This window comes from Mustela lutreola, chromosome 17, assembly GCF_030435805.1.
Source record: "Mustela lutreola isolate mMusLut2 chromosome 17, mMusLut2.pri, whole genome shotgun sequence".
Lineage (NCBI taxonomy): Eukaryota > Metazoa > Chordata > Mammalia > Carnivora > Mustelidae > Mustela > Mustela lutreola.
Genome location: NC_081306.1, coordinates 36,828,038 through 36,852,819, shown reverse-complemented (window position 1 = coordinate 36,852,819; position 24,782 = coordinate 36,828,038). Strand labels below are relative to the sequence as shown.

Below are 24,782 nucleotides of genomic sequence, written 5' to 3'. Positions count from 1 at the left end.
TGAGCACTGAGAGGGAGGCAGGTTCCTGTGGCATAGGTGGCAAGAACAGCCAACACAGGCAATCTCCGCCTGACTATCCTCAGGACTCGGAAGGCCTCTGGATACCTGGCTTAAAACGGGCAGTTCAGAACTGGTCACTCAGTGCTCAGTGTCTACGAGGGCCCAGAAACTCATTAGAGTGAGATGTCTGTCCTTCTCGAATGATGAATAGTGCTCTGCAGCAGAAGGAATGGGCCTGCTCTAATCTGGGGCCCCAAACCGCAACTCTTCTCCTGGGGTGTGCCGCGGACACTCATGGTGTCCCTCGCAACACGGAGGCCTCTGGCCCCATCAGATCTGCCAACTCAGATGAAGCGAGCCTCTGGGGGAGTTCACACCCGGATCTAATGGGCAGCCCTCTCAGATCTGGTATCCAGCCTTCTGAATCCCCAGCACACAGCCATGGCCATGTTTCCAAGGGCTATGTGTGCCAATGGCACAAGGGAAGATGTAAGGTGCTATCGGGTTGCGCCTGCATAAAATTGGCCAGACACCCAGGGCTCCTGGCAGAACAGGGGCCTGTGTATGGGAGACAGATGGAGCTTGCGATGAAGTTTAGCATCTCTCTCATTAGGCTGGGCTTCCAGGCATTCAACTCCTAGCCATCTCCCTAAATTGACCTGAGGCACAGAGCTGGTCCCTGTTTCTCTCTACAGCAGTCCTTCCCCAATTTTAGTGAGTCCCAGAATCACCTGAGAGTTTGTTAAAATCCAGATTCTTGTATTCTATTCCCAGAGACTCTGGTCAGTAGGTATGGGGTGGGAGCCTGAGAATTTGCATGTCTACTGAATGTCCAGGTGAGCCTGATGCTGCAGAGCCCTGGACCACCCTTTCAGCAGCAGCTCTGCTCAAGAACTCTGCTCCTGTACCAGTAGCAGCAGCCCCAGGGAACTTGGTAGAACTCCTGGCTTCCTCAAACCTGAATGTGCATATGAATCACCTAAGTATCTATTTCAGATGCAGAATCCCACTCAGTAGGACTGAGGTGCAGCTCAAGATTCTGTACTTCTAACAAGATCCCAAGATGATGCTTTCCTCTCTGGTTCAAGGACCATACTTTGACTTGAACCAAATAACTTATAGCCCTGGCAACACAGTAAGATCTCGGGGATGCCTTCAAGAAAAGTCCTGAACCCACCCAGGTGATTTTCATGGGCACTTAGGGTTAAGAAACTGTCATATACTTAAAATACTTTTATTCTCCTTTGTCACTTTTCGTGTGATTATTGTTTAATGGCCTGGCATGTTTATAAATTTTGCGAGGTTTGTCCTCTGTCTGACCTTCTGGTTTTCAGACAGTCCTGGTACCCCCACAGTGCCCTCTGGAGGTTCTCCTATACCCTTCCCCACTTCACCTTTCATTTGTAAATCAGTCAGAAAACTCACATCTGGTATTTTTGCCCACTTAGTCCACAAAAGAATTTTGAAAAACTATATCCCCCCTCACATAAACTTTATATTTAAGTATTTACATTTAATTCTAGTGTATTTTAAGTGAAACTTTAGATCACTCTTTCAAATGTATCCAAAGAGATCTAGATATGATTGTGGTTTCATTCCAACTATCCTTTATCCCAAAATCTCTGTTTTAATACCTGGAAATTTTACATCATTCCTTTCTCTCAATCCATGCATAGAATTTTATTTACTGTCATATATATTATGTTTGAAAGTCTTTTATCACACTTCTCTACACAAGAAAGGATAGATATTTCTTTTCTTTTCTTTTCTTTTTTTAAATCCATGATCCCAAAACTTTAAATGTTAAAAAATTCTGGTTGGTCATCCATTATAAAAATTAGTAATAATAATCATACCAACATTCATCATTACCAATTTTGACAAATATTGAACATGGAAAAGTATACTTTTATTAGAAATACCTCTCTTGTGGACAAATGATCCTATTTAAAAAATTAGTTCATGTATTCATGGATGAATATTACTTCCAGCTAAAATCAGAAAGCATTCAGCATCAATTTTATTTCTAGTTTTTGTTTTTATAAATGTATGCAGTGAGAAAACTTATTTTCATACATAAGCATATGGGAATGGAAGGAGTTTTGTTAGAACAGTGTTAATTCCTTGACATCATTCCAATGACTATGCCCTAAATCACACAGTAATTTATCATCAAACATTATTTTTAATGATCTATTGGCTGACAACTTGATGAGGTCCTCCTTCAATTTTGCTGAAAGCTGGGAACTATAGGCTACCTGACCTTAAATAGGATTTCTTACCCCATTGTGAAAGTCACCCACTTTCTCAGCACTGGCCTATCTTTAGAATTGTCCTTGGTCTGGCAGGTGGAGGGCTGGACAGTCCAGAGCAACGCACCAGGGGAGACGAGGGGGGCCCTGGGCTGTGAAGGGAGGTGGGAGAGGACCTCACAGTGGGAGGCGCTTCCTCAGGCACCACTGTCCAGGAGACAGAATGTGTGTCCATCGTGGAAGCCAAGTTTGGTAGAGCCCCCCGCACGGAAGGTCCCTGCAGTGACAGCCCTGATCAGAAATCCCTGATCTGGAGGACTCCAGCTGTTCATGGTGAGCACCGCTGGCATGCCTTCACCCAAACTCCCGCCTGCAGGAACCAAGCAGACAGGCGGCTGAAATCACCCCATCGGGCAGGGTGAGATGCTCTCTACCTCCTTGTCTAACTTTTACTGCCCTATTTTGGACAGAGACTGGGGAGAGCAAGAGTTCTCTACTATAAGAAAAACAGCAGCATGGACATTATAATAACTCTTGCCTGGCTGGTCTCCTTATTAGGGACACAGCCTGGGAGAGTTGTGGCCATGGCCAAGGAGCAGACGTACTGTGGAAAGTGAGTCACATCCGCTCAGCTCAAGCTAACTATTGTCTTGAGGGGGGTGTGGGTCCAGGTCACCAGATCTTCAGTGTTTGGCGGAGTCCCCTGGCTGCTAAAGCACTGTTCCCATTGGGCCCTCTGCTAGGGCAGGGCTTTGTTCTTATCTGGGAAGTGGGTACGTCTAAAGTCTGTGAACAGAGAAGTTTCAGTGGCTGCTCCCTTCATTGTGGTGGCCTTCCTCCCCAGCTCTTCATCTAACGGTTCTTACTCAACCTTAAGGTCACAGTCAAATACCAGTTCCTCAGGGAAAACCTTCCCAGTCCCCCAGACCTGTGTGGGTGCCCCGTGCTGGGATTTCCATAGTGACCTGGGCTTCTCTCTCAAGAATAAGAAGAGACTTCATTTTTTTTTTTTTTTAAACTCTAAAACACCTGCCTCTTATAATGCTTTAAATCTGCAAAAATTTAGGGGTGGCTAATTATTTTAAATTTTGGGGTGGCTCAGTTGGTTAAGCATCTGACTCTTGATTTCAGGTCAGGTCATGATCTTGGGGTTGTGAAATCAAGCCCCACATTGGGCTCCACACTGGGTGTGATGCCTGCCTAAGATTCTTTCTCTGCTGCTCCCCATGTGCCCCTCCACCCCGCTCTCTCCCTCTAAAAAACTTAAGATAAATCTACAACAATTTAAAATCCACAACAAATGTTTTCCCCAAACAAATCCTGCAGTCCCTGGGGAAACAGAAGCCTCAGCCCCCAGAGAATGCTCCAACTGCAGCCCGTCCAAACTGGGAATGTGGGCCCGGCACGGCCAGCTTGTCAGGTGTCATTTAAAACTGAAGAGTTTGTCTTGATGCAGAAATACTAGTTCATATATTTTTAGCGGTATTGGGTGGACTAAATGGAACAGAGCCCACAGATGGATGAAGTGGACACGTCCTCTAGAGGGAGGCTGTACTTTGGGAAAGAAGCCACAACAAGGATGGGGTGGTTGTTAGGCACTGAACTGTGTCCCCCTGAAAGTCGTATGTGGAAACCCTAGTCCTCAATACGTATTTGGAAAAAGGGCCTCTAATGAGGTAATTAAAGAAGCAGGAGGTCATAGGGATGGGGCCCTAATCTGATGGGACTGGTGTCCTTCTAAGAAGAGGAAAAGTCACCAGCTCTCTTCCTGCCACTCTCCATATGCGCAGAGGAAAAGCCGTGTGAGGACACAGAGTGAAAACCTCTATCAGCAAGCCAGCAGAAGAGGTCAACTCTGCCAGCACCTTGTTCTCAGGCTTCTAGCCTCCAGAACTGTAAGAAAATAAATGTCCGTGGTTTAGAACCCCAGCTGGTGGGATCCTGTTTTGGCAGCTCTAGTGCCCAATGTTGTAGTTTTAACTTCTCCATCCAAGTTATTTTATGTGTATGTCTATAAGTTATATACATAACTTAAACATAAGGTATAAGGAAATCAATTTTTACAAATCACATATTGAATGGCTTAAAGATGAAGAACTTTTATGAATAGTCCATTTGTAAAGCAACTCATCTTCTGAATTACAGTCTGACACACTGGGCTCACGGAGCGTGGGTGCTGGCGTTCTTTCCAGGCTCTGGCAGTTTTGCCCACGGAAGGGCCCTGCTCAGGAGAATAATGAGCCCATGGCCCAAGGGCTGTTAATACTACTGACTGGTTCTATTTCTCACATAATCCATCTCTTAAAAATGTCCCCCATTTTCTCTATGTAAGTCTACACCAATGGCCATATAAATAAGATCTATTGGAGCTCTTCCCCCCGAAGTGTTTCTTCAACATACAATCTTGCCTATCTTTATATTTACCAGCCCAATCTTTTACAGCAAGCAAAGGACTAGAAATGGAAGGGGCAGACACTTAGGATAAATGGGAAAATGACTACTCCCTAACTTAGGACATCCCGTATCATATTAAACATGCTTGTTGGCCTTCCTATTCCACCAACATAAGCTGGGATGGCAGAAACCAGTCTACCTCGATGTCAACGTCCGACACAGTGTTGGCACTCACTAAGTCCTTAGTAAACATAGGTTGAGTGAGCAGATTAAAGGATGGATGGATGGATGGATGGATGGAAGGATAAATGGACCAACGGACAGATGGATATGTGTTCTGAAAGAAGCAGGGATTCAGGTGAAATGCTCACGGACAAGGAAGAGGTGGAAATATGGAAAGGCAGTGAGAGGACTCCCTGGGGACTTTAGGAGAAGAGCCTGCTCTGCACAGGAAGCTTAAGGAGACAGGCTAATTTAATCTCCAAGTGAAATTGTGCCGCAAGCAACACAGTGGATGTCTTTCTCAGGGCACAGTGTCCCAAGCACTGCATAAGACCAGGAGAAGCATGGCCTGGTGCGCGAGTGACAGTGCCACACAGAGGGAAGCCAGCCAACAGTGGGCCAAGTGGCCACAGCACAAGAAAGAATTCAGTAACTGAGGCGAGGCTTGGGGACATGCCTTTCATTTCAGGGCATCTGACTAAATCAGACCAATAATTTGAACAATTAGGAGATAATCAGAATGTCACAGCCATCGAGGACTTACACTGTTTCATGCAACTTTCCACTTGAAGACTGAATGCTCAGCCTGGCCCTGAGGTCTGGAGAGAACACCTGATCCAAGTGATACATGAAGTCACAAGAATGAAGGCGTTCTCCAGGGTGAAAACAAAAGAGCAGAAAAGCAAAATGAAATAGTACACTAAGGCCTAAAAACAATGGAGAATCCTCACATTCGGGGGTTAGGAGAACCAGAAGGAGCTATGAACACCAAAAGAGAAAGAGCTGGCAGACGGAGCAGGACAGAGTTGGTGAGCAGGCTCTCGAGGAGGTAGAATTGGAGTTGAGGGAGGATCAGGACGGAGTGGGCGCGCGGAGAGGCGTGCAGCCCAGGGCTAAGCAGCAGAGTTGGGAAGGCAGTGCTCTGGGTTCTAAGCAGTCTCACTCCTTCACTGAATGAGCCCTCACGAGGTCCCACTGCTTGTCATGTGTGCCTCTCGCTACTTTTGGGGAATGGAAACAAAAAGCCTACTCTCATGAAACATCCATGCTGGTAAGAGATTGAGATGGGACACTTAACTGGAATGAGCGTGTAGGAGACGCAGTCTTGCTGGGAACACTGGTAAGGAAAACAGGGAGCAGACAACAGGACAGCGGTTGCAACCATCCTTAGCTGAACAGAGTGTTGTTCAACCCCCAAACTCCTTGCCCTCATCGCGTCACCAGGAGTGCATCTCTCCATAATGAATGAAAAGGTGACAGAGTTCTGCTAAGGATGCTTTTCCAATCTGGGAGCAGAATTTACGCTCCCCAGCCTGCGCTTCCACAACACTCCCACCTCTACACACTCCACTGGGCACCCCACATGTCCCATCCCTGCCATTCACTCGTGGTCTGCCTCTCCTCAGCAAAGCTCGAGCTCGTGAGGGGCAAGAATGTGTGTCATCCCCAGTCTCCTCAGCATCAAGCATCCGGCCGCACATCTGAGATGCATTTCTGTTTTCTGAATGAAAGGGCAGGAATGAAATCTGAATTTATAAAAGGAGAGATTATATGCTGTGGAACAAAAATGAAGTACGCAGACCATAAAGGCAGAAGGAAATCCCAGGGCAGCCTGCCCAGCTGCCTGTTCTGTAGAGACGGACAGTAGGGTACAGAGGTACAGAGGTGCTGGGCGACTCCGGGACCCTAGGCTGAGTACACAAAGTGTTTCCACAATGATGACAAGCTTACTTTGTTATGCCTTCTCGAGTATTCTTCCAGGCTGGACTGATAGTCAAAATCTACACTGACCGACAGAACAAAAGCCGATGGGGGCATAACGGCTTACTACCCATCTGTTGCATACAAACTTATGAGGGGGATATGATCTAGCTAATCTCAGGCCAGCATAGGGTTCAAGTCAACTAGAAGTTCCTGGATTTTTATCAAGAACATGCTTACAGTCATGATTTTGTGACTATTATAACTAAAATGCTCAGAACACTGCCTGTTCATTTCATATTTCTTTATGGTAGCAACATTTTTGCATAATTTTTTTTCTGAGGCTCTTTTCTCATTTCAGGAGTTTTCCTACGTAGGCTAAAAAAGTGTGAATCCACTTCAACTTTCTGAAATGAACTGAGAACCAAAGGTCCACTTCTGTGTGTGGTCTCCTGCGTAAGTCATCCTGATGAAGGTGCTTCCCAAAGACTTAAGGAATGGAAAGGGAGAAGTCTGAATCCTGAAGCACATTTGTGCTGGAAAGCTTCCCACTGGAGAACAAACTGTGGTGTAATTCAACCCTGTCTGCCTTAATACAGCCTCAGAGTGACATCCTGATGGGGAAATATATTGGAGTGCACTACGGTCAGCCCAGGAAAGTGAAGGGGGCAGCACAGCGTGGGGCCTGCCACAGCATGATGGTTATAGCCCCCAAGTCCATTCCAGTTATACAAGCAAACAACTAACTAACCCCCCGGGGCCAGCCGGCGGGTCGCCACTGCTGGTTTCCTCTGTCTCCAGCTCCGATGCTGACTCCTTAGTCCACACTGGGGACCAAACAGAAAGACAGCTATTCTTCTGGGAAATCCACTACGAGCTACTGCCCCTCTGGGTTGGTGTCTGAATCTTGCTCCCCAGGAAAATCACAAAACGGTGACAGCCTTCAGAATTCCCAGATGGTCGTTCAGTTGTGTAGCCAGGGTGGACTGGAAAATTCTTACCTCACATTTTCCTAATCTGTGGAACTGTTGGGATTCCGCCTGAAAAAGCTACACTTAGCAAATACCCCTGGGCAAACAGCAAGTTACACTGACAACCAGCAGTCACGTTTCTTGTAGCCCCTACAACACATGCAACAACAAGACAGAACTACACTAGGCTCCGAGGGTAGAAACCAGCTTTGTGCCTAGGAGGGTCTTCCTGGAGATCGTAAAAGGTGAGAGGGTACAGGTTGGGTGATTCCCTGAAAGAACAAAGAATCACAGGTAGTTCTATTGCTAGGAACTTGCTAAGTAGAACACACAGACTGGGTCTACATCTTAAGACCAATTTCTGGTTCCTATTATTTCTGATATAAATTCCATTGGCTTGTACACCTCAGAATAAAGTGTTTTGGAAAAGTGGGGAGTCCGGCTCTCTGGGTTTGGTAATGGTCTTCAGAGCTGCTGAGTGACCTTTTACTTTAACAGATGCTTTATGCTTGATTTTCTTAAGGCTTGATTTAATATTCACAAGCACACTGTAAAGATCTACAATTTTAATTATGTGCTATAATTGCCTTCTATAAGAGCCGAAAGAACATCATTTACGGTGATCAGCGATAAAACATTATGACAAAGCTGTAAAGGAAGAACGGGACTGTTACCAGAAGGTGACCAGTTGTTAGGCTGCAAACAGAAAAGCAGCAACCGGAGTAAGAACTTTCAACATGAGCTTAAAAGCCGAAAATGATCTGTAATATAAATAATCTCAACCAATAAAACGGTGAAAATCTCTTTGGGAGCAGACAGACTGGGGTTGAAAGTAAAACATGTAATTAACTGTGTGGCTTTGTGTTGCTGTTTATTCCCTTCATCTGCTTCCTCGTTTGTTACATGGGGATAATACTGACCCCTTAGGGCTTTTTTTAAAAACGAGGGCTGAGATTATGTATAATAGTTACACACTGGACACACAGAGCAGACACTCAGCAAATGATGACTGCTTCGCCTACCGCAATACCCTGCAATTTTCGTGCCCCCCGAAGTTCCTAGGTTGAAATCCTAATCCCTGAGCTGGACACAGGAGGTGAGGGCATCAGGAGGGGGGGGCTTCAGAGGGTAATCAGGTCACAGGGATAGAGCCCTGTGAAGGAGATTAGTGCCCTTATTAAAGGGGCCCTTCCTGTCGTGTGAGGGTACAGTGAGACGTCTACAGCCCAGAAGAGAATTCTCACCAGAACCTGACATGTTGGCCCTCTCCAGCCCCCAGAACAGTGAGACAGAAATGTCTGTGGTCTGCAGCATTTTGCTATAGCGGCCCAAACTATGACAACCGTTCTCATACACTTTAATTCCACGTCAGGCCAAATCATGCCTTCCCATTCTTACCTGACTGCTCGAAACCTGGGCTATCATGCCTGCCCTCCACAACCCTGGCCATTACTAAAGACATTGGTTCCTCTCTCCGCGTTCCCTCCATATCAGAAAATCACATATTATCCTTTTCCTGAAGGATGAGCTATGAAGACAGTCTAGCCCAGGTTGGACAATGTAGAGCTTGCAAACCTCAGAAGTTCTGAAGGAAGACAAATTGAACAGGTGTTTCCTGATTAGTGCCTTCAGAACACTGAGCCCATTCAAAAAAAGGAAAGGGGACACCAGGAAGAACAGAGTGCGATTATTTGATCCAGAAAAGAGTGAAAGCTCGAACACCAGGGGGACTAAGCATGGTCGTCGACTCTAGCCAACCACTGAGTAAACACAGCTTTTCACAGAAAACTCTATTTACAACTAACAACTGGTTCTGTGGCCTCATCTCGGCTGATAACCACGACTTCGCTTAGGATCTCCCCAGACGAGATGTGCGATGGATGTATGTTAGAGACGATGAAATGATTGCAGGGAAAATTCAATTTTCCATCTCCCTTGCTTGTGCCCTCTAAAAATCGCTTATCTTTTCATATCAATTATAGCGACAGCAAGAGCAGACGGAGTGCTTCAGTGAATGTGGCATCCAAAGGGATCTGGGCTGGCAAGGTTCTTATCGCATGAGTGAGTTGCAGTGTTGAGTCCCTCCCAAACCATGACAAGTTCCGGAATGTTCTGTTTAATTATTAAGCGCCTGCAATGACAGGATGCTAAGTCCTTGGTCACCTGAATGTGGGCATGCGGCTGTTTGCTGGCTAAGGTGAAGAAGTGAGATCCTAGAGCCAAGGGTAAAATTATCAGAGCCACGTCTAGTCACAGCCCTAGACTGCCATGGTCAGAAGACTTTTATGTTTAGATGTCTGAATATAATATTTTCGATTGGTGTATTTTGCAAAGGGGTAGGAGAAGAGGTAGTTTTGAAAAATATTAAAGATGGACTTTGGGGGAGTTTTAAAATCTGATTAGGCAAATCACTACCAGATGACCCTTTCTGCCCTTAAAAAATCATCCCATATTGGGAGAAGCAAAGGAATATGGATGCTTTGTTTACTGAATCCACTTGGTCCATCATTCTGGGATGTGGCTCACTACCCGGGCAGAATCTGCCACAGCAGGTCCCCAGGAAGGGGTGGGAACACGAGGATGGGTGTGCATGTTGCCGGGACAGACCACGTCTTACTCTGTACCCTGCAGGGTGTACATCATGCACTGCATCATGGGGGATGGCAAGCGTGCTGTTAGGAACTGGAAGTTACTGCTGCACCATCCATCAGTTAGCGCTGACTCTCACCTCTCCCACCACACCCTTTGGCCCATCTGGGCTCTGGTGAACAAGTGGGGTCTCATCACAGCCACCCAAGTGTCCCTCTGTGGTTGCAAAAAGGTGCGAGTCTCTGGGCTGTGTGTATGTGAACAGTATGCAGGCTTTACTGAGACTGTTTCTTGGGAGTGGGTATGGCATTGGAACAGCCTCCCTTTTTAAGTCAAAACCAAGCCCCTCTGAGACTTGGGTATGGAAAAGCCCCTCACCAAATCTCCAGTACAACGGGAGGGCTACTTCCCCTGAGCTCTGCCTTCTCCTCGGCTTCCCTCACTTGGACACAAGTTGACACCAAATCCCATACAGCATCCAAAATATATGCTGTTTCCTTTTCACAGGAAAACCTAGGGGGTTGGGGGCTCAAAGAAGCTCTGCCTTGAATCCCTAACTCCCCACTCACTATTCCTGTAATTTTGATTGATTAACTAACTTCTTGGGGCCTCGGTACCCTCAGATTTGCAGTGGTGTTGGTCATGGATTCACAGGCTGTTGTGGGATTTAGTGGCAAAATGTCCACAAAATGCCAATCCAGAGCTCAAGGCTCATCCGGGCCCTACTTCTGCCTCTCCCTTAGGGACTCCCCGAATAGTACACTTATTTACAAATTATCATCAAATCTGCATATAGCTCAGAAGAGTTTCTGCTCTTACATCACCTAGAAGAATTCTGCAAAACTCTGTGCTCTTCCACAGCTGATGTGAGCCATGTTAACACCTCATGTTTTTTAAGACCGATTTCAAGGATTGCAGAGAACAGAATTTCTCATGTATTTTAATATGTGACTATGCTGATGTATTTTAATAATAGAGAAGGCTGCAGTACTCTTTTATGTGTGTCCAAAGGAATCCAGATACCTGACTGGATCTAAGTGGGTGGGTCTAAGCATCAGATACACATCATCATGCACTGAGAAAAACAAATGAATGAGCTCTAGTGTTTAGTGGCCAGAAATCTGTCCTCACTCCTTTTTCTTCTTGAACCTGCATTTTCATTCCACATCTCCCAAGGAATTTTGTCATAATTTATTACGTTCAGTGATTCAGAGTATTTTATTGATCACCCTATCACACCCTTTGATAAGGTATGCATATAAATTAAAATTTCCCAGCAACCATATGGCTCTGGGGTTAAAAAAAGTTCTCTTGGATTGAGTTACTGTTACAATTATTATTTGTACTCAATTAATCAAAACAAACATATAACCGATTTTGATGAATACTGCCTATAAAAGAAAAAAAAATCACTGAAAATGTATCTCTCCTTGAAATGGACAAGAGGTTTACGCTGATTCTTACCCTACCTCCTTTCTGTAGATAAAACTCCTGTGAAATTATGTTCATGTAGAAAAGCGCATGAGGATGGGAGGAATTTTATTCAAGGATATCTCTGAATTCTTTTAGTCCCAGAACAAAGCCTAGAGTCGCGGTGCTCAGCACACACAGGCTTATTAGCGGCTCTGTAACGCTCCCTACTCCATCAGGTGACTCTCCAGGCTGTTCTGTCCACATGCTGATTCAGATATCTGGGCAGCTTCCAGCCTGTGGCCCAGCCACAGGGAATGGGGAGCACGAAGGTGGCTTGCTGCCTCTTACATTCCTGGCCTGGAGGTTACATACTTCATTCCACTTACATTTCAGTGACTAGAGTGAGTCACATCACCACCACCCCACCCCAAACTGCGAAAGAGCTGGAAATGTCTTCCTGTCCTACAAGTTGGTGCTGTACTGTGTTAGCAATCTTCCCAAATTATTTGTAATAAAATGTCAGCTGACAATGTGTGTGGGTCCTGCCTCATTTGGTGGACAGCAAGAAAGTGAAAATACCTAATTTATAAAATGATATATTTCCCCACTATTAGAGCTCTTCACTTCCACAACTCTGACACTGATGTTTAGGATTCTTCCTCCCTTTGGCGTCTGGTGATTTACGCCCTCACACAAGGCCTGTATTAAAGGTTCAGGATGTGTGTGATTCGAATCCTGTGAGGGGGGAACCGGGGCAGAAAGCCCCTGGGATTCAGCACACACACCTGATTTTAGGAAGAACCCAAGAAAGCACCTGGAAATAGACTCCCTGAAAGGTCTATGGCCTGCTTGCCCCGCAGAAATCCATGTGTCCCCTGAGAGGTCTGCCTCGCCCCGTGTGAAGATGGCTGCTTTGGGAGATTGGGGATATGGGACTATTCCTGATTCATTCAAAGGTTTAGGGCACATTACAATTCACAGTTGAACCTGATTCCCTAACATCTACCAAGGGGGAGACTGGACTGAAGATGGCCAGAAAGGGAAAAGATGGGTAGTGTGGGAAGAGAAGACGAGCGATGGCAGGGGTAGGGAACAGATAATGCAATTTTGTTACATGGGCTGTGGAGAGAATTATGGACTTATTATTGCCTTCCTCGTTTCTGCTTTTTATTTTATTTTTTTTCTTTTAAGCTGAAGTCTGGCTGGGAATCACCAGTTCTACTTGACTCTAAACCTGTCACTAATCCATATAAACATACATCTGTGGTTCAGAAACAAATGTGAGAACAGGCATTTTTATCTGTTTTTAAAACCAGAACCATAAAAAGAAAACTGATCTTCACTAATACCATTTATTACACAAAACACATCTCTGGGGGGGATGGCTTCATGTCATACAGTATAATGTACATGACCTCGGGGGGAGAGCTAAACATGTTCATTTTCAAGAAGGTGCACAGATGTGTTTGTATCTGCAGGCTCTCAGAACTTGCCACAGGTAAGCGTCCTTGTGTGGAGTGGACCCTTGAACAACATGGGATTTGGGTTGCTGCACCCCACACAGCCAAAAATCCGTGCAAAACTCCCCCAGAACTTAACTTCTAATAGTCTACTGTTGCTGATTACATAAGAGTCAGTTAATATACATTTTGTGGGTTAAATACATTATATACTATATTCTTACAATAAAGTAAGCTAGAGAAGAAAATGTTATTATGAAAATCATACAGAAGAGAAAATACATTTACAGAACTGTATTGGATATTGGAAAAATTGTGCGTAGAAGAGGACCCATGCTGTTCAAACTTGTGCTCTTCAGGGGTCAACTGTATTTGGTTTTAACTGAACTAACTCTCACAGAACAGATATGCGGATGAAAGTGACCATGGGAAGAAGTTCAGAGTCAAGGTGCTCCGAGGGGAGCACGAATGAGGATGACAGACAGCAGCACGCAGGTCTGCGCTGTCTGTGCAGGCTCTTCGTAGGCAACCGGACCAGATAAATAGTTCTCCTGAAACATATGTCACAAGAATTTGTCCAAAAAACTAAACCATCATCCGGAAGACCACTCACAAAGTGTTTATTGTGCCATGAGACACTAGGAACTAAAGACCAAATGAATCTGAAAGTTAATAAAGGGGAACCCCACTGACGTGGGCTCAGGGAGTGGGAAGGGAGGGCTGGAAGGGAGAGCCCATGCTTGCCCTCGATTACAGGAGGAACTGTCAATTACAGACCCAAGCAGAATGCAGACCAGGAAAGAATCCTCAACTCCAGGCCCCTACAGGGAAGGACATGTAATGCATCTCCTTCAAGAAGTCAACCATGCCTTTGCCTGGGAGGCTTGGTCAGTTGAGCATCCAACTCCTGGTTTCAGCTCAGGTCATGATCTCAGGGTAGTAAGACTGAGCCCTGCATGCAGCTCTGCACTCAGAGGGGAGTCTGGTTGGGATTCTGTCTCTCCTCTCCCCTGCCCCTCTGCTGCTCACTCTCTGTCTCTCTCAAACAAATAAATAGTCTTTTTAAATAACAGAGCAAAACAAAAAGAAACGAACCACTCCTGCAACTCAGCCAATGAGGAACTGTCATCACCACGAACTCTTGCTTTTCTCCAACAGACTTTTGTTCAAATTCCCCTGCAACTTTCTCCTTGCTCTCCAAAAATAACACTCCTGTTTTGTTTCTTGAACTTGCCTATGGTTTTGCCATAGTTTGCTTGTCCTGAATTAGATACTCTATTATTCCTGAATAAACCCACTTCTGCTGGTAGAATAACTTGTTTTATTTTTGAGATTAGTGAGATGTTGCTGATGAGAAAGTTCCTTGAGATAGCATTTATTTCACCATCGTCGCTTTTGTAGGATAGTTACGTGCTTCTAATTTATAAATAACTGAGTATGCACGTATGAGGTGTGAACGCACAAGGCTTATTTACCGATGGAGTACCTACGGAATTGCTCTAGGGATCCCAGGGTACACTCCATTCTGCTCATAACCAGCTCCAGGATGCCGGGACCAGAGAATGTCTTATGCTTCATTACACAGCCCCCTTGGAAGGTTCGATACATCCTAAATGATTAATTAACTCATTACTCTACCATAAAGTACACTTTCTATTTATGTTTCTGAAAATTCTGGCCGTGAAGTTCCGCCCAGTATATGAAGCTATAGCTGTATTCTAAATTCATCATGTGTGGTGTGGACCCTGTCTCTGGACAGGCTTCCAGTAATATTGCCAACCATTCCTATTGCGTTGGGAATCCAACCCATGTCAGGATACACTTGAAGGTCTTCCGCCTCGCCCTCTCCCAGAAATATCTAAGGCAGAAAGAAAATGCGAGAGAATTTTATCTGGGCACACAAAAGCCATGTTTTACTGGGTGGTTCTCTCAGACGCCTGTTCCTAGACATTATTCTCAGGAATCCACTTTCAACTCCTACACATATATGAGGTCTGCACTTAAATTAGCATTATAGAGGACAAAAGAATGTTAAGTGGTCTTCAGAATGAAAAGCAAGGGTTTGTCAGCCTGAAGGAGGATCGGCTGAAATGATATCCTATCTGCGGATGTGGTTTGAAGAGGAGGCATTAAAACGAAAGAGGTGGAAACACGGGAAGGAGATGGGCACCGCTTCCTTTTCAACCCTCCTCCCCACCAGAGGCTCTCATTACCCTGGCCATCTCACACGCTGGGTCAGACCGAGGACGTGCCAAGGTGTGCATAGTGGCGTCTGCACAACGATGGACTCATCATCCTGCAGAATTCCTCTCATCTCCCGACTCTACCCTTTTTTTCTGATTTTAAGAAGAAACTCTTATTCACGTATTAATTCAGTTCAGAAGATCTGATCCACCAAAGTTCACTCAATGTAAAATCTTCAAAGTGAAAACCGAAAGCAGGTTGACAGGTTTATAAAGCCTGCCTGGGTTCGACCTCAGAATAGAAACGTCTACTCTCGGGTGAGCTCAGCCCATTCTTTTTCTGGCGCGCACCTGAGCTGCGGGAGCGGCTATGAAAAATTCATGCAGGACGCTTCCAAAGTCCCACCTACGTCCTTAACATCTGCTGGCTGCACGTCACATTAAAACTTCAAAGCGAATCCAGCCCTGAGATGGCAGCGGCTTTCGCTGTGGAGCAGGAGAATGGATAGCTCGGAGATGGCCTCTCCTTCTGGACAGGAAGTGTCTGTGCAGAACACACTGCAATTTGTCTTCTTAGCCCCACAAAAGGGGGAGAAGTGGGAAGAGACAGTAACACCACCTCCCAAACATGCACGGAACAGTGGGCAGCGTGGGGAGGGGCTGCGTTTCCCTTCTAATTGCCATGCTTTTTTAAAGATTTATTTATTTTTTATCTCAATCCTCTTCCTATTTTTTCTGCCTATAAGCTTTAAATATAGCCAAGACATTTAGAGACTGAAAAGGGGGTGAGGTTTTGAGCTCTATAGTTCATCACTGTTTGGGAAGATACATTATTTCCTCCTGTTAGCTGGGTGTTAAGGGCATCACTCCTTTAAACGTTTTGAGACAGGGCTGGCCCCTGGGTGTTCTTCCACTTCGACACTGGGCTGTCCTGCAGTTGGAATGGCTTATTATTATGACAGGAAACAAGAGGTGGGGCCGCCTGGTGCTCTACAATTTTAAATTAATTACAGTACGATCCACCAGGAATTTAATTTCCAGTACCTGACCACCTCAATCGTATTCCCTACATAAACCTTCCTTATTTTAGCCTCCTGCTGCCGAAGAAAAATTTATCTTCATTAAATGATAATGGGCGATAATACCTTTTGATTCTTCAAAAATGCTGGCTGGCAAGTTTTTAAGAAATGTCATCAGTCTTGGTTGGTGTTTTTACAAAGCCTCCATCAGAAAACAAAACAAAACAAAACAAGATATCTATGTCTGCAGCACACAGCATGTCCTACCACGAGCACGGACGGGTCTTGAGGACACCTAACCCCATGATAAGCCCAGAGGTGTTTCATGTCCCCCTTCCCTGGCCTCACCAGGTGCTGGCCATGGACCTGAGAGCGGGTTCTGCTGCTGAAAGCATTTGCTGTGATCCAGAAAGGAGCAGCCCTTACACATACAGTTCTGGAGATGTCTACAGATTTATCAGTATTTCTCGTCTTTAGAGGTTTCAAAAGTAGAATTTTCAGTGAGAAAATGCATAATAGAGTGCCATTTAACTTTTAGCTAAATCCAATATGTCAACAGAATGTTATCCTGAGAATCAAAATAAGGCTGTTTCCTCCACCCTCTGATTCCTCGCACGTTACTTGGTCCCAAATAAAAAGCAAAGAATATATAAGGAAACAATATGCAGGTTTTCTCCCAAGATTTACAATAAGTCCATCCACATCATCAACCTCTTTCTATCTCACCGTCCACACATTTTACCTGGTGCCAATGAAAAGATAAAAATATACAAGGGAGCAAAATGCAAGGCAGTTAATTATAATATTCATGAGCTGTTTCCAATATACTTCTTGGTTGGAGTAGAAACTGAAATTATTGAAAAGAATTTACATATTCCAATTACCTAACACCATGGTATTGCATTAGGATGGCGACTTGCAAATTCATTGTATTAGTTTTATTTCCTACTGGCCATTCTAGAATGGGCATGGGGGAAACTACAGGTACAGACTATTCCACAGCTCTGTGATAGTAGCATCATGGTAACCAGATGATTTTTTCCTCCCTCTTCCAACTGGCTAAGGTCAATTTCCTTGTTTCTGACCCAGAATTCTCCCAATCTGACCAATTATTATCCTGGTATATATATTACAATTGAGTGCTAAATCAATTTTCTAACCAGAATAAATGGCTCTAACTGTAAAGCTCAGAAATCACTAAAGTAATCAATCTATTTGATAATATAATTTCCATCCTTTATTATCAATATTGAAAAAAATCTTGGTAAGTTACATTTGTTTCTATTATGATTCAAAGGGTCCTTTAAATAGCACATCATGGCCTGTGTTTTGTGAAGCCCTCATTCAGTCAATGCACATAACTCTCCAAGGCATTAAAAAGGCCACAGTGACAGCCCAGTCTGCACCTAGTCTGTGCTCTGGAGACCAGGATTCAGCTCCGAGGAATGAGGTGCTGACGGCAGGATGACGGCCATTGAGGAGCACCTACCAGGAAGGTGACAGGCCCGTGGCAGCACACTGTGGTCTCCTGCCCCATGTTTGCTAGAGACATTCACCCAGTCAGTCTACTCAACTTCACATAATCATATCCCTCAGGGAGCACAAGGAGCAAACACTGAACACTGTGATCCAATCCTATGTATGACATGAGACTTTCCAAACCACCTGTAGGGAAAAGCTGCCCTTCGAGGTGTTTCCTAAAGAGACAACATCTACTACTACACAGACAAACCCATTTAATTCGTTTTTATTTGATGTGATCATCGAGTTTTGAAATTTACAAGCATTTCCCAACTGTATGCTCTTAGGAACAGTGTCATTGCATTTCATCCCAAGAAACTTCACGCTGCCAACATCTGGTGACCTGCCTGAGAGATGCACATTTTAATCTCCTATAGCCCAGAGCTCTTGCTTCTGGCCATTTCCCCCTGCTGCAGCAATCAGCTCTAGCTAGTAGACTTTTTAGAGCCTTCTTTTAAAGGCCAAATGTTTAAACTGAGTTTCCTCAAACTTAGTTTCCTCAAAGTAAAATTTCCTTAAATAAACTAAAGGTGTAACTGTAATTTGTGTTCTCTTCATTATTCAGTTAAATCAGGTAGGAAAAAAAATGGTCAGCTGATTAAAATTAAGAAATATTGTTAATCTGAGGCACCTGAGTGATGCAGTCAGTTAAGCATCTGACTCTTGCTCGGCTCAGGTCATGATCTCAGGGTCATGAGATCAAGCAAGACCTGTGTGAGACTCTGCACTGGGTGTGGAGCCTGCTTAAGATTCTCTCTCTCCCTCTCCCTCTGCCCCCTGCTCTCTCTCTATCTCTAAAATAAATAGATAAAATTTTGAAAAAAGAAATACTGTTAATTTTAAAGCAACTTAGCATATATGTATTTTCTCAAAGATCTTATTTTTAAATTAAACTTATATAAACTATGCTTAATCTAGTCCCAAAGAAGGCTCATAGTTACAATTCCTCATAAATCAGGATTTTTTGTTGTTGTTCAAAACAGTATGCAGTCACAGTCCGCGGAAGCAAAAATATTTTAAATCCCCACTCAGATAAGAACTCACAGTCAGAATTATCTGTTGTGCTCTGTTTTCTGCATACCACTTCAAAGAAAGCAACTATTGGCACTGAATCCATCTTAAACCATCACCACTATCTCAGAGGGATTTACTGTGAAATATCCCATGAGACATATATTAATTAAATCAAGATTTTTTTCACTTTCAGAATTACCATTTGGAATTTCAGAACTCACTTGCGACACTCAAGTGAATGAGGGGACTGGTCTTGTTCTCCCCGTTCCGCTCGTTGACGGCCTGCGCGTAGTAAGCCCCAGCGTCACCCGCGGTCGCGGCGAGGATTACCAGTTGGTTCTCCAGCGTGATGGCTCTGTGTCAGACAAGAGACAGGGTCAAAACCACTCCATGGGACTTCTTGTTCGTAAGGCAAATTAATTTATTAGGCCAACTAGAAAGGAATGTCCCAGATACAGAAAAGCTAGAAGGATAAAAAAACAAACGTACAGGCAGACCTCAGGAATATGGTGTTGGCTAAGTTTCCTGCGCAGTTCACACTCCTGCGGGGAGGGTCTGAACCCTCTGACCCTTGGCTGTGAGGAAGACAACATTTTGGAACAGATATATCTAAGGTATGTTGAAACTCAAAGTTTCCTATGGGAATGTGTAACAAGTTAGAAGAAAATCCAGAAGAGCTGGTCTTTTCCCTTCAAGTAGGGCTGTTTGATCACACAATGGTCACAAACCTTGCAAATGCAGGGCTAGATCACCCCAAACCTGGACTGGGGGCAAAAGAATTCACTGCAATTTCCTTCACCTCCCAAGGAGCCTCATTAGAGCCTCTGTACCTCTATTTCTCAACTAGTGGGTTGAAGAAAAGTTGCCAATGGGCAGTGCTGACCCCTTCCACTTGATTTTCCCATAACCACTAATGCTAAGACTGCAAATTTTTCACCTGGGCCACCTCCCCTCGTTCCAGAGCACGGTCTAGCCCATCATCATAGAGACCCTCTCGTATGCCCCAGTTCTGCTACAAAAAGGAACCTCAGAGATACATTTGACCCACCACCTTCTCTTTAGAAATGAGAAATAGAAAAGATCATAGAGGTTAAGTTATTTGTTCAAGGTAATAGAGCAACATGACAATACCAGAAGGAGGACCTGTCTTCCCACAGGTGGACTAGTGCTCTGCTGGGCAGATCACACACAGACTCACCAGACTACTTATTTAAAAGAAGAGGAAGAAAAGTAACAAAGATATAACTTCCATAAATCCAAGCAGCTTTCAATGAAAATAAATGTCCTAGGAGTCCTTTGCTCTTGCTATAATTTGCAGAATTTGTTAACAAAGCAAAAAATACAAAGGGTGGACTGGGCGTTGCAAGAAAGACACACATTCTGAGCACCCAAGCACTCTTTTGTCCCAGCTCTTATCCAAATGCCAGAAGCACCCAGGATCTGGAGTGAGCTGTGTTGCTGCCCACAGGGTGTTCCTCTACAGGGAATATGTTTATTTGTTCATTTTAAATCCTAGACAGTTGCCGCCCTTCCAAATTCAGGCAAGATCTCTGTTCTTGTAACATTAAAAAAAAAAAAAAAAAAGAATGTAAACTGCATGACCAATCTGAATTTTACTATAATAATAATATTTTTCTTCTTGCTACTTTCTGGAAAGCCCCTTTAGACACTCTCCACTTTTGCACATTATACAAGATTATCTTACGAAGTTACTGCTTATTCAGGATTCCAAAGGATATATTGCAGTTTGAGGTCTCTGTGACTAACCTACCTCTTTTCTCACTTACGAAAATTTCCCTATTAACAATTTTTCAATTTTTAGTCCCATAAAAATATCTCAAAGAAGTTTTACTCTAATTATTTATGACTCCTTTATAGATTCCTTGATAGAGCCATAGAAATTGTTCCATTTTATTTTAGTATATGTTACGCTGGCACCTAAAATTAAATATGAATATTTATTATACCTAAGTTACACATTTAATAGTACAATTTAAAAAACTGAATATGTCATAACTTCTTTCCCTAACATCTAATTTTTGCTGTAGTAATTTCAAATATGCCTAGTATCTCTCAGAATTATTCTTCAAAAATGCCTATTAATTCTCTATATTATTTATGACATTGTCTCAAGGGTATTGAAAATGAAAAGTACACATAAAGAATAAAAATATTAAAGTTTACATCTATTATAATTTGTATCTTTAAGTTCATTTTTTGCCCTTCTAGGTTTTAATTTCTAGATGATTTTAAATCAAAACTTATGAAGAAAAACTTGTCTAAGCCAAAAAAGACAGCACAAAAATGCCAAAACTTTAGAGAACACTAGATTAATGAGGATCAGTTCCCCAGAAGACTTTATTCTTTCTTCTCATCCAACTCTTTCTGAGCAGAGCATTTATACAAAAGAAACTGAGTTTTTAAAATGAAAATTGAACCATCTGAAGACATTCTTCTTAATTTCAGATGATTCAGATCATTGTTATAATGCTTAAGAACAGCAGTTTTTAAAGACACTGAAGCAGGTCATTTACCATGCATTCATTCTGAGTCTTCCTCCCTAACAGACCCCGATGATTCTGCTGTGCCCACGCCCGGCCCAGGTTGCCATGTATGCCATGAAGCTGGCCCTTCCTAGCACCAGGTTTGGATCTTCGTCATCAGAGGCCAGTTCAGGTACGGGCACCACATGCAAGACCCGAGGAAGTGGCATGGGACCCAGGCTGCCCGGCTAGACAAAGGGGAGGAGCACACTTGGGGGCGAGCTCTCACCCCTGTTGGAGAACAGGCAGGAGGTCCCACACTTAGAGGCCGCCAGCTACCCTCACAACGCTGGGGAAAGCATGTGTAGACAAAAGCAGGAGGGACAGAATTTTGAAAGTCAGAGCACATTAGACAATAGCGTGAAGGAGATGATGAGAAAATAAGCTAAGTGATCCTTTCCTGTGAATCTCCTACGTGTCCATAAAACATTCTGGGAAAACATCAGGTTACTGAGCTGGGGGCTGACTTCCCACATCTATTCCACATCCTCACCATTTTACAGTAGGCCTCTGGTTTGGAGAATTGACCCTAACCAGTCTAAACCAGTCATGGTGATCCAATCCCTCTTGCCAGGGACTGACAGAGGAACCCGGGCGAGAGCCGGTTGGCCTGGGGCAGTTATCTGGTGACTGTCCTTGCCCTGAGGCAGTCACACCCAAGTTCTTCTCACCGGACAGAAGGGCGGGATTGCCATGTCCTCCACCAGACATGAATGAAGAAGCGTGCTGTCCAGATGTTCACCTTGGCAACTTTATGGCCACGAAGGGAACAACCTTAGCATGAAGCTAATGAGGTTGGTGGCAGGACAGAGAGAAAAGGAAGTAGCTAAGTCCTTTGCCTTGATAACCTGACTGAGTCAATGACCCAACCAGCCTGCAGCCCATCCTCTCTGGCTTCCTATTCCATAAGGTGATATACTTCATTCACGTTTAAACTTATTGAAGTTAGGGTTTCTGTTTCCAGAAGTCAAATGAATCCTGACACAGATACAAAACAGCATGGACAGGAGCACCCACTTGGGGTTCAAAGAAAGAAGAGTGTGTCCTTGGTGCATAGAAAATAATCCTGTGTGTTTCTCTCTGTATGTGTATATATAAATGTTAACAGCACTTAACTTTGAGTGGTAAGATTATAACTAATTGTCTTTCAATTTCTGTATTTTAAAATATCTTTCCACAATAAATCACTTTTGAACCAGGAGAACAACTTTCAGAATGAAAGCAAGGCATGCGTTTAGTACTTTGCCCGTCATACAGACTATTTGGCTTTTTTAATCACATAATTCCAAAGTACTAATTTAAAACTTACATTGACCTTACAGGAATCTTATAGCATTAAGTCAAGGAGATTTTTACTTTATTTTCATTTTATTAAAATAAATGTGTGTACGGAATTATTTCCTTAGCCTTCTCCCATTTTAATTCTACATTTCAAAATGAAACATTCTAATTCCATTGGATAGTAATAAAGAAAATAATACAGAAATGAAAAGTTCAACTCACTAAAGCTTGGGAGAGCAGAGTGCCATACTCATGAGGAGCAGGTTGAAGGGTTGCTAGCTGCCGACCGTAAACACAGGGACGGTTCTCAGAGAGAAATTGGCTGTCCTGAGATGCAGTGGTTCAGAGGAGGACTCATTTGGAAGGGCACATTCTAAGTGCTTTTGGGCTCTGCACTTGATTCTCCCAACATTTTCTTGAGGGAGTTGGCAAAATGAGAATTCTCTATTTCAGGGAAGTTAAAACCTCAGAGGCGATCCCTGGAGTCGTTGACCATCAGCTCTGATAAAAATCACCTATGAGGGGAAAATGCCTCTGAACACCTAGATCCAAGGGCTCAGGCACTGTCTGCATGGGGATGGAGGCTGGCAAGCAGTGGGCATATCTACAAGTGAGCTTCCTGCCCTGCTTGCCAGTGTCGGAGATCCTCGCTTTCTTAACGCCATACAGAACACTAGCTTTCTAACCTGCGGCCCTGACATGTTAATAATGGCAGCACCAGCTTGGTGGCTGCCCTACTTGCCCTCCCCCTCGGAGCTGCCCAGGATGGGGAAGGAAAGTGAGGGTAGACACTGCCCGGATTGCTGTAGGAAGACAATCTACTAACCATATTCCTTATGTAGTTACATCTGAGTTCCCAGGCCTACCTCAGAGCAGAGGCCATATGAACCTGAGCAAGATGCACACAGCCCAGGTCCCAAGGAGCTTAGATTCAGTGCTTTTATGAACTACAGGAAGTAACAGGAAACATTTTATTGACTTTCCCTTAAGAGTGGGAAGGGAGAGGGAGGGGCCGTTCAAGCTTTCCACCAGCTTAGTTGCCAGTGTGGTCCATGCCTTGCCAAACACTTCAATTTAATCCATGCAGGGACTCTTTCCTATAGGACGTGTGGTTAATTTCATTAGGGCAAGTATATGGGGAAATATAATTAAATTTACATAAATTCTTCCATCTATTCTACATCAGCTGTGAACCATTAATTACAGACACAAGTGGGGGTACATTAGAGGATAGGAATTCTAAATGATAACTCCCTTAAAACTGTTTGGATCTGAAGCCTGTTCAATACGCACGTGTTCTGTCTTAGACACAGTTGCCGCCAGTATTTAAGCACGGAGCGTGAAAAACATGCACGTATTTATATTGGCATAGTTTCTGTGATTGTTCATTTTTGGAGGAACCCAGGAAGAAAGGGGGTCACCTGACCATTCAGTGAGACTGTACCAAACACCGGTGGTGTATGCAACACTGTCCAGGGAAAGTCATAGGGAAATATAGTTCCTGAACACGAGGATGTAGCTTAATGGGAAGAACACACCCAAAAGACAGAGAAAGAAAATGATAGGTCTGAGAAGTCCCAAATATGTATTTTACAGAATTTTAAAGGAGGAGTAGAGAAGCCAAAGAGGCAGCTGGAAATGTGGAGGTCTGACCACATCTATCTTCCCGGTGACAGCTTCTTAGTACAATGCGGATGAGATGTCATATTAGAAAGACAGGCCAGGCTCTCTAATCAAGAACACATGTAGCAGCTCAGGAATAGGAGGGCTGCTTCTGGAGGTGACACGGGAGGAAGTCCCATCCTCGGCTCTGCCGAGCCTCGCACCTGAAACTCTGGTCAAGGGCTCCTACTTGTCCTGCCCCAAAGGACAAAGCATCCACCTTTCCCCCCAAACTGTGGGCCTGGCCTGGGGCTTCCCAGACTGCTCGCCAGGAGCAGGCACTGGGTGGGCATCAGGGTCAGCTCACCTAGCAGCAGCAGAGAGGGAACTTCCGTGCGCCGTAAAGAGAAGCAAAGAGGGACACCCTCCTGAGTGCACAATGTCTGTCTCTGAGTAAAGCAGAAGGGACACCAGAGCTCAAAGCTCATTCATCTCCAAGACTGCTTCCTGGTGGGTTGAAGTAAAACGTGGTCTGCCTTCAAATTAAAATCTCAAATGGTCTACAGAGAAAGCACCCCCTCGTTCTGCCAGTACAAGATGATTACAGACGACGGGTA

The 24,782-nt window shown here is 44.2% G+C and overlaps 1 protein-coding gene across 3 annotated transcripts in view; it reads right to left on the bottom strand.

Annotated features, from left to right (window-relative positions):
- The window catches only part of SDK1 (sidekick cell adhesion molecule 1), an 867,118-nt gene that overhangs the window by 324,711 nt on the left and 517,625 nt on the right, over nucleotides 1-24,782 (bottom strand). For all 3 annotated transcript variants that reach the window (XM_059154465.1, XM_059154466.1, XM_059154467.1), the window contains exon 5: nucleotides 18,961-19,094. In XM_059154465.1, the coding sequence (XP_059010448.1) occupies nucleotides 18,961-19,094 (134 nt within the window). The remainder of the gene's footprint in view (nucleotides 1-18,960; nucleotides 19,095-24,782) is intronic.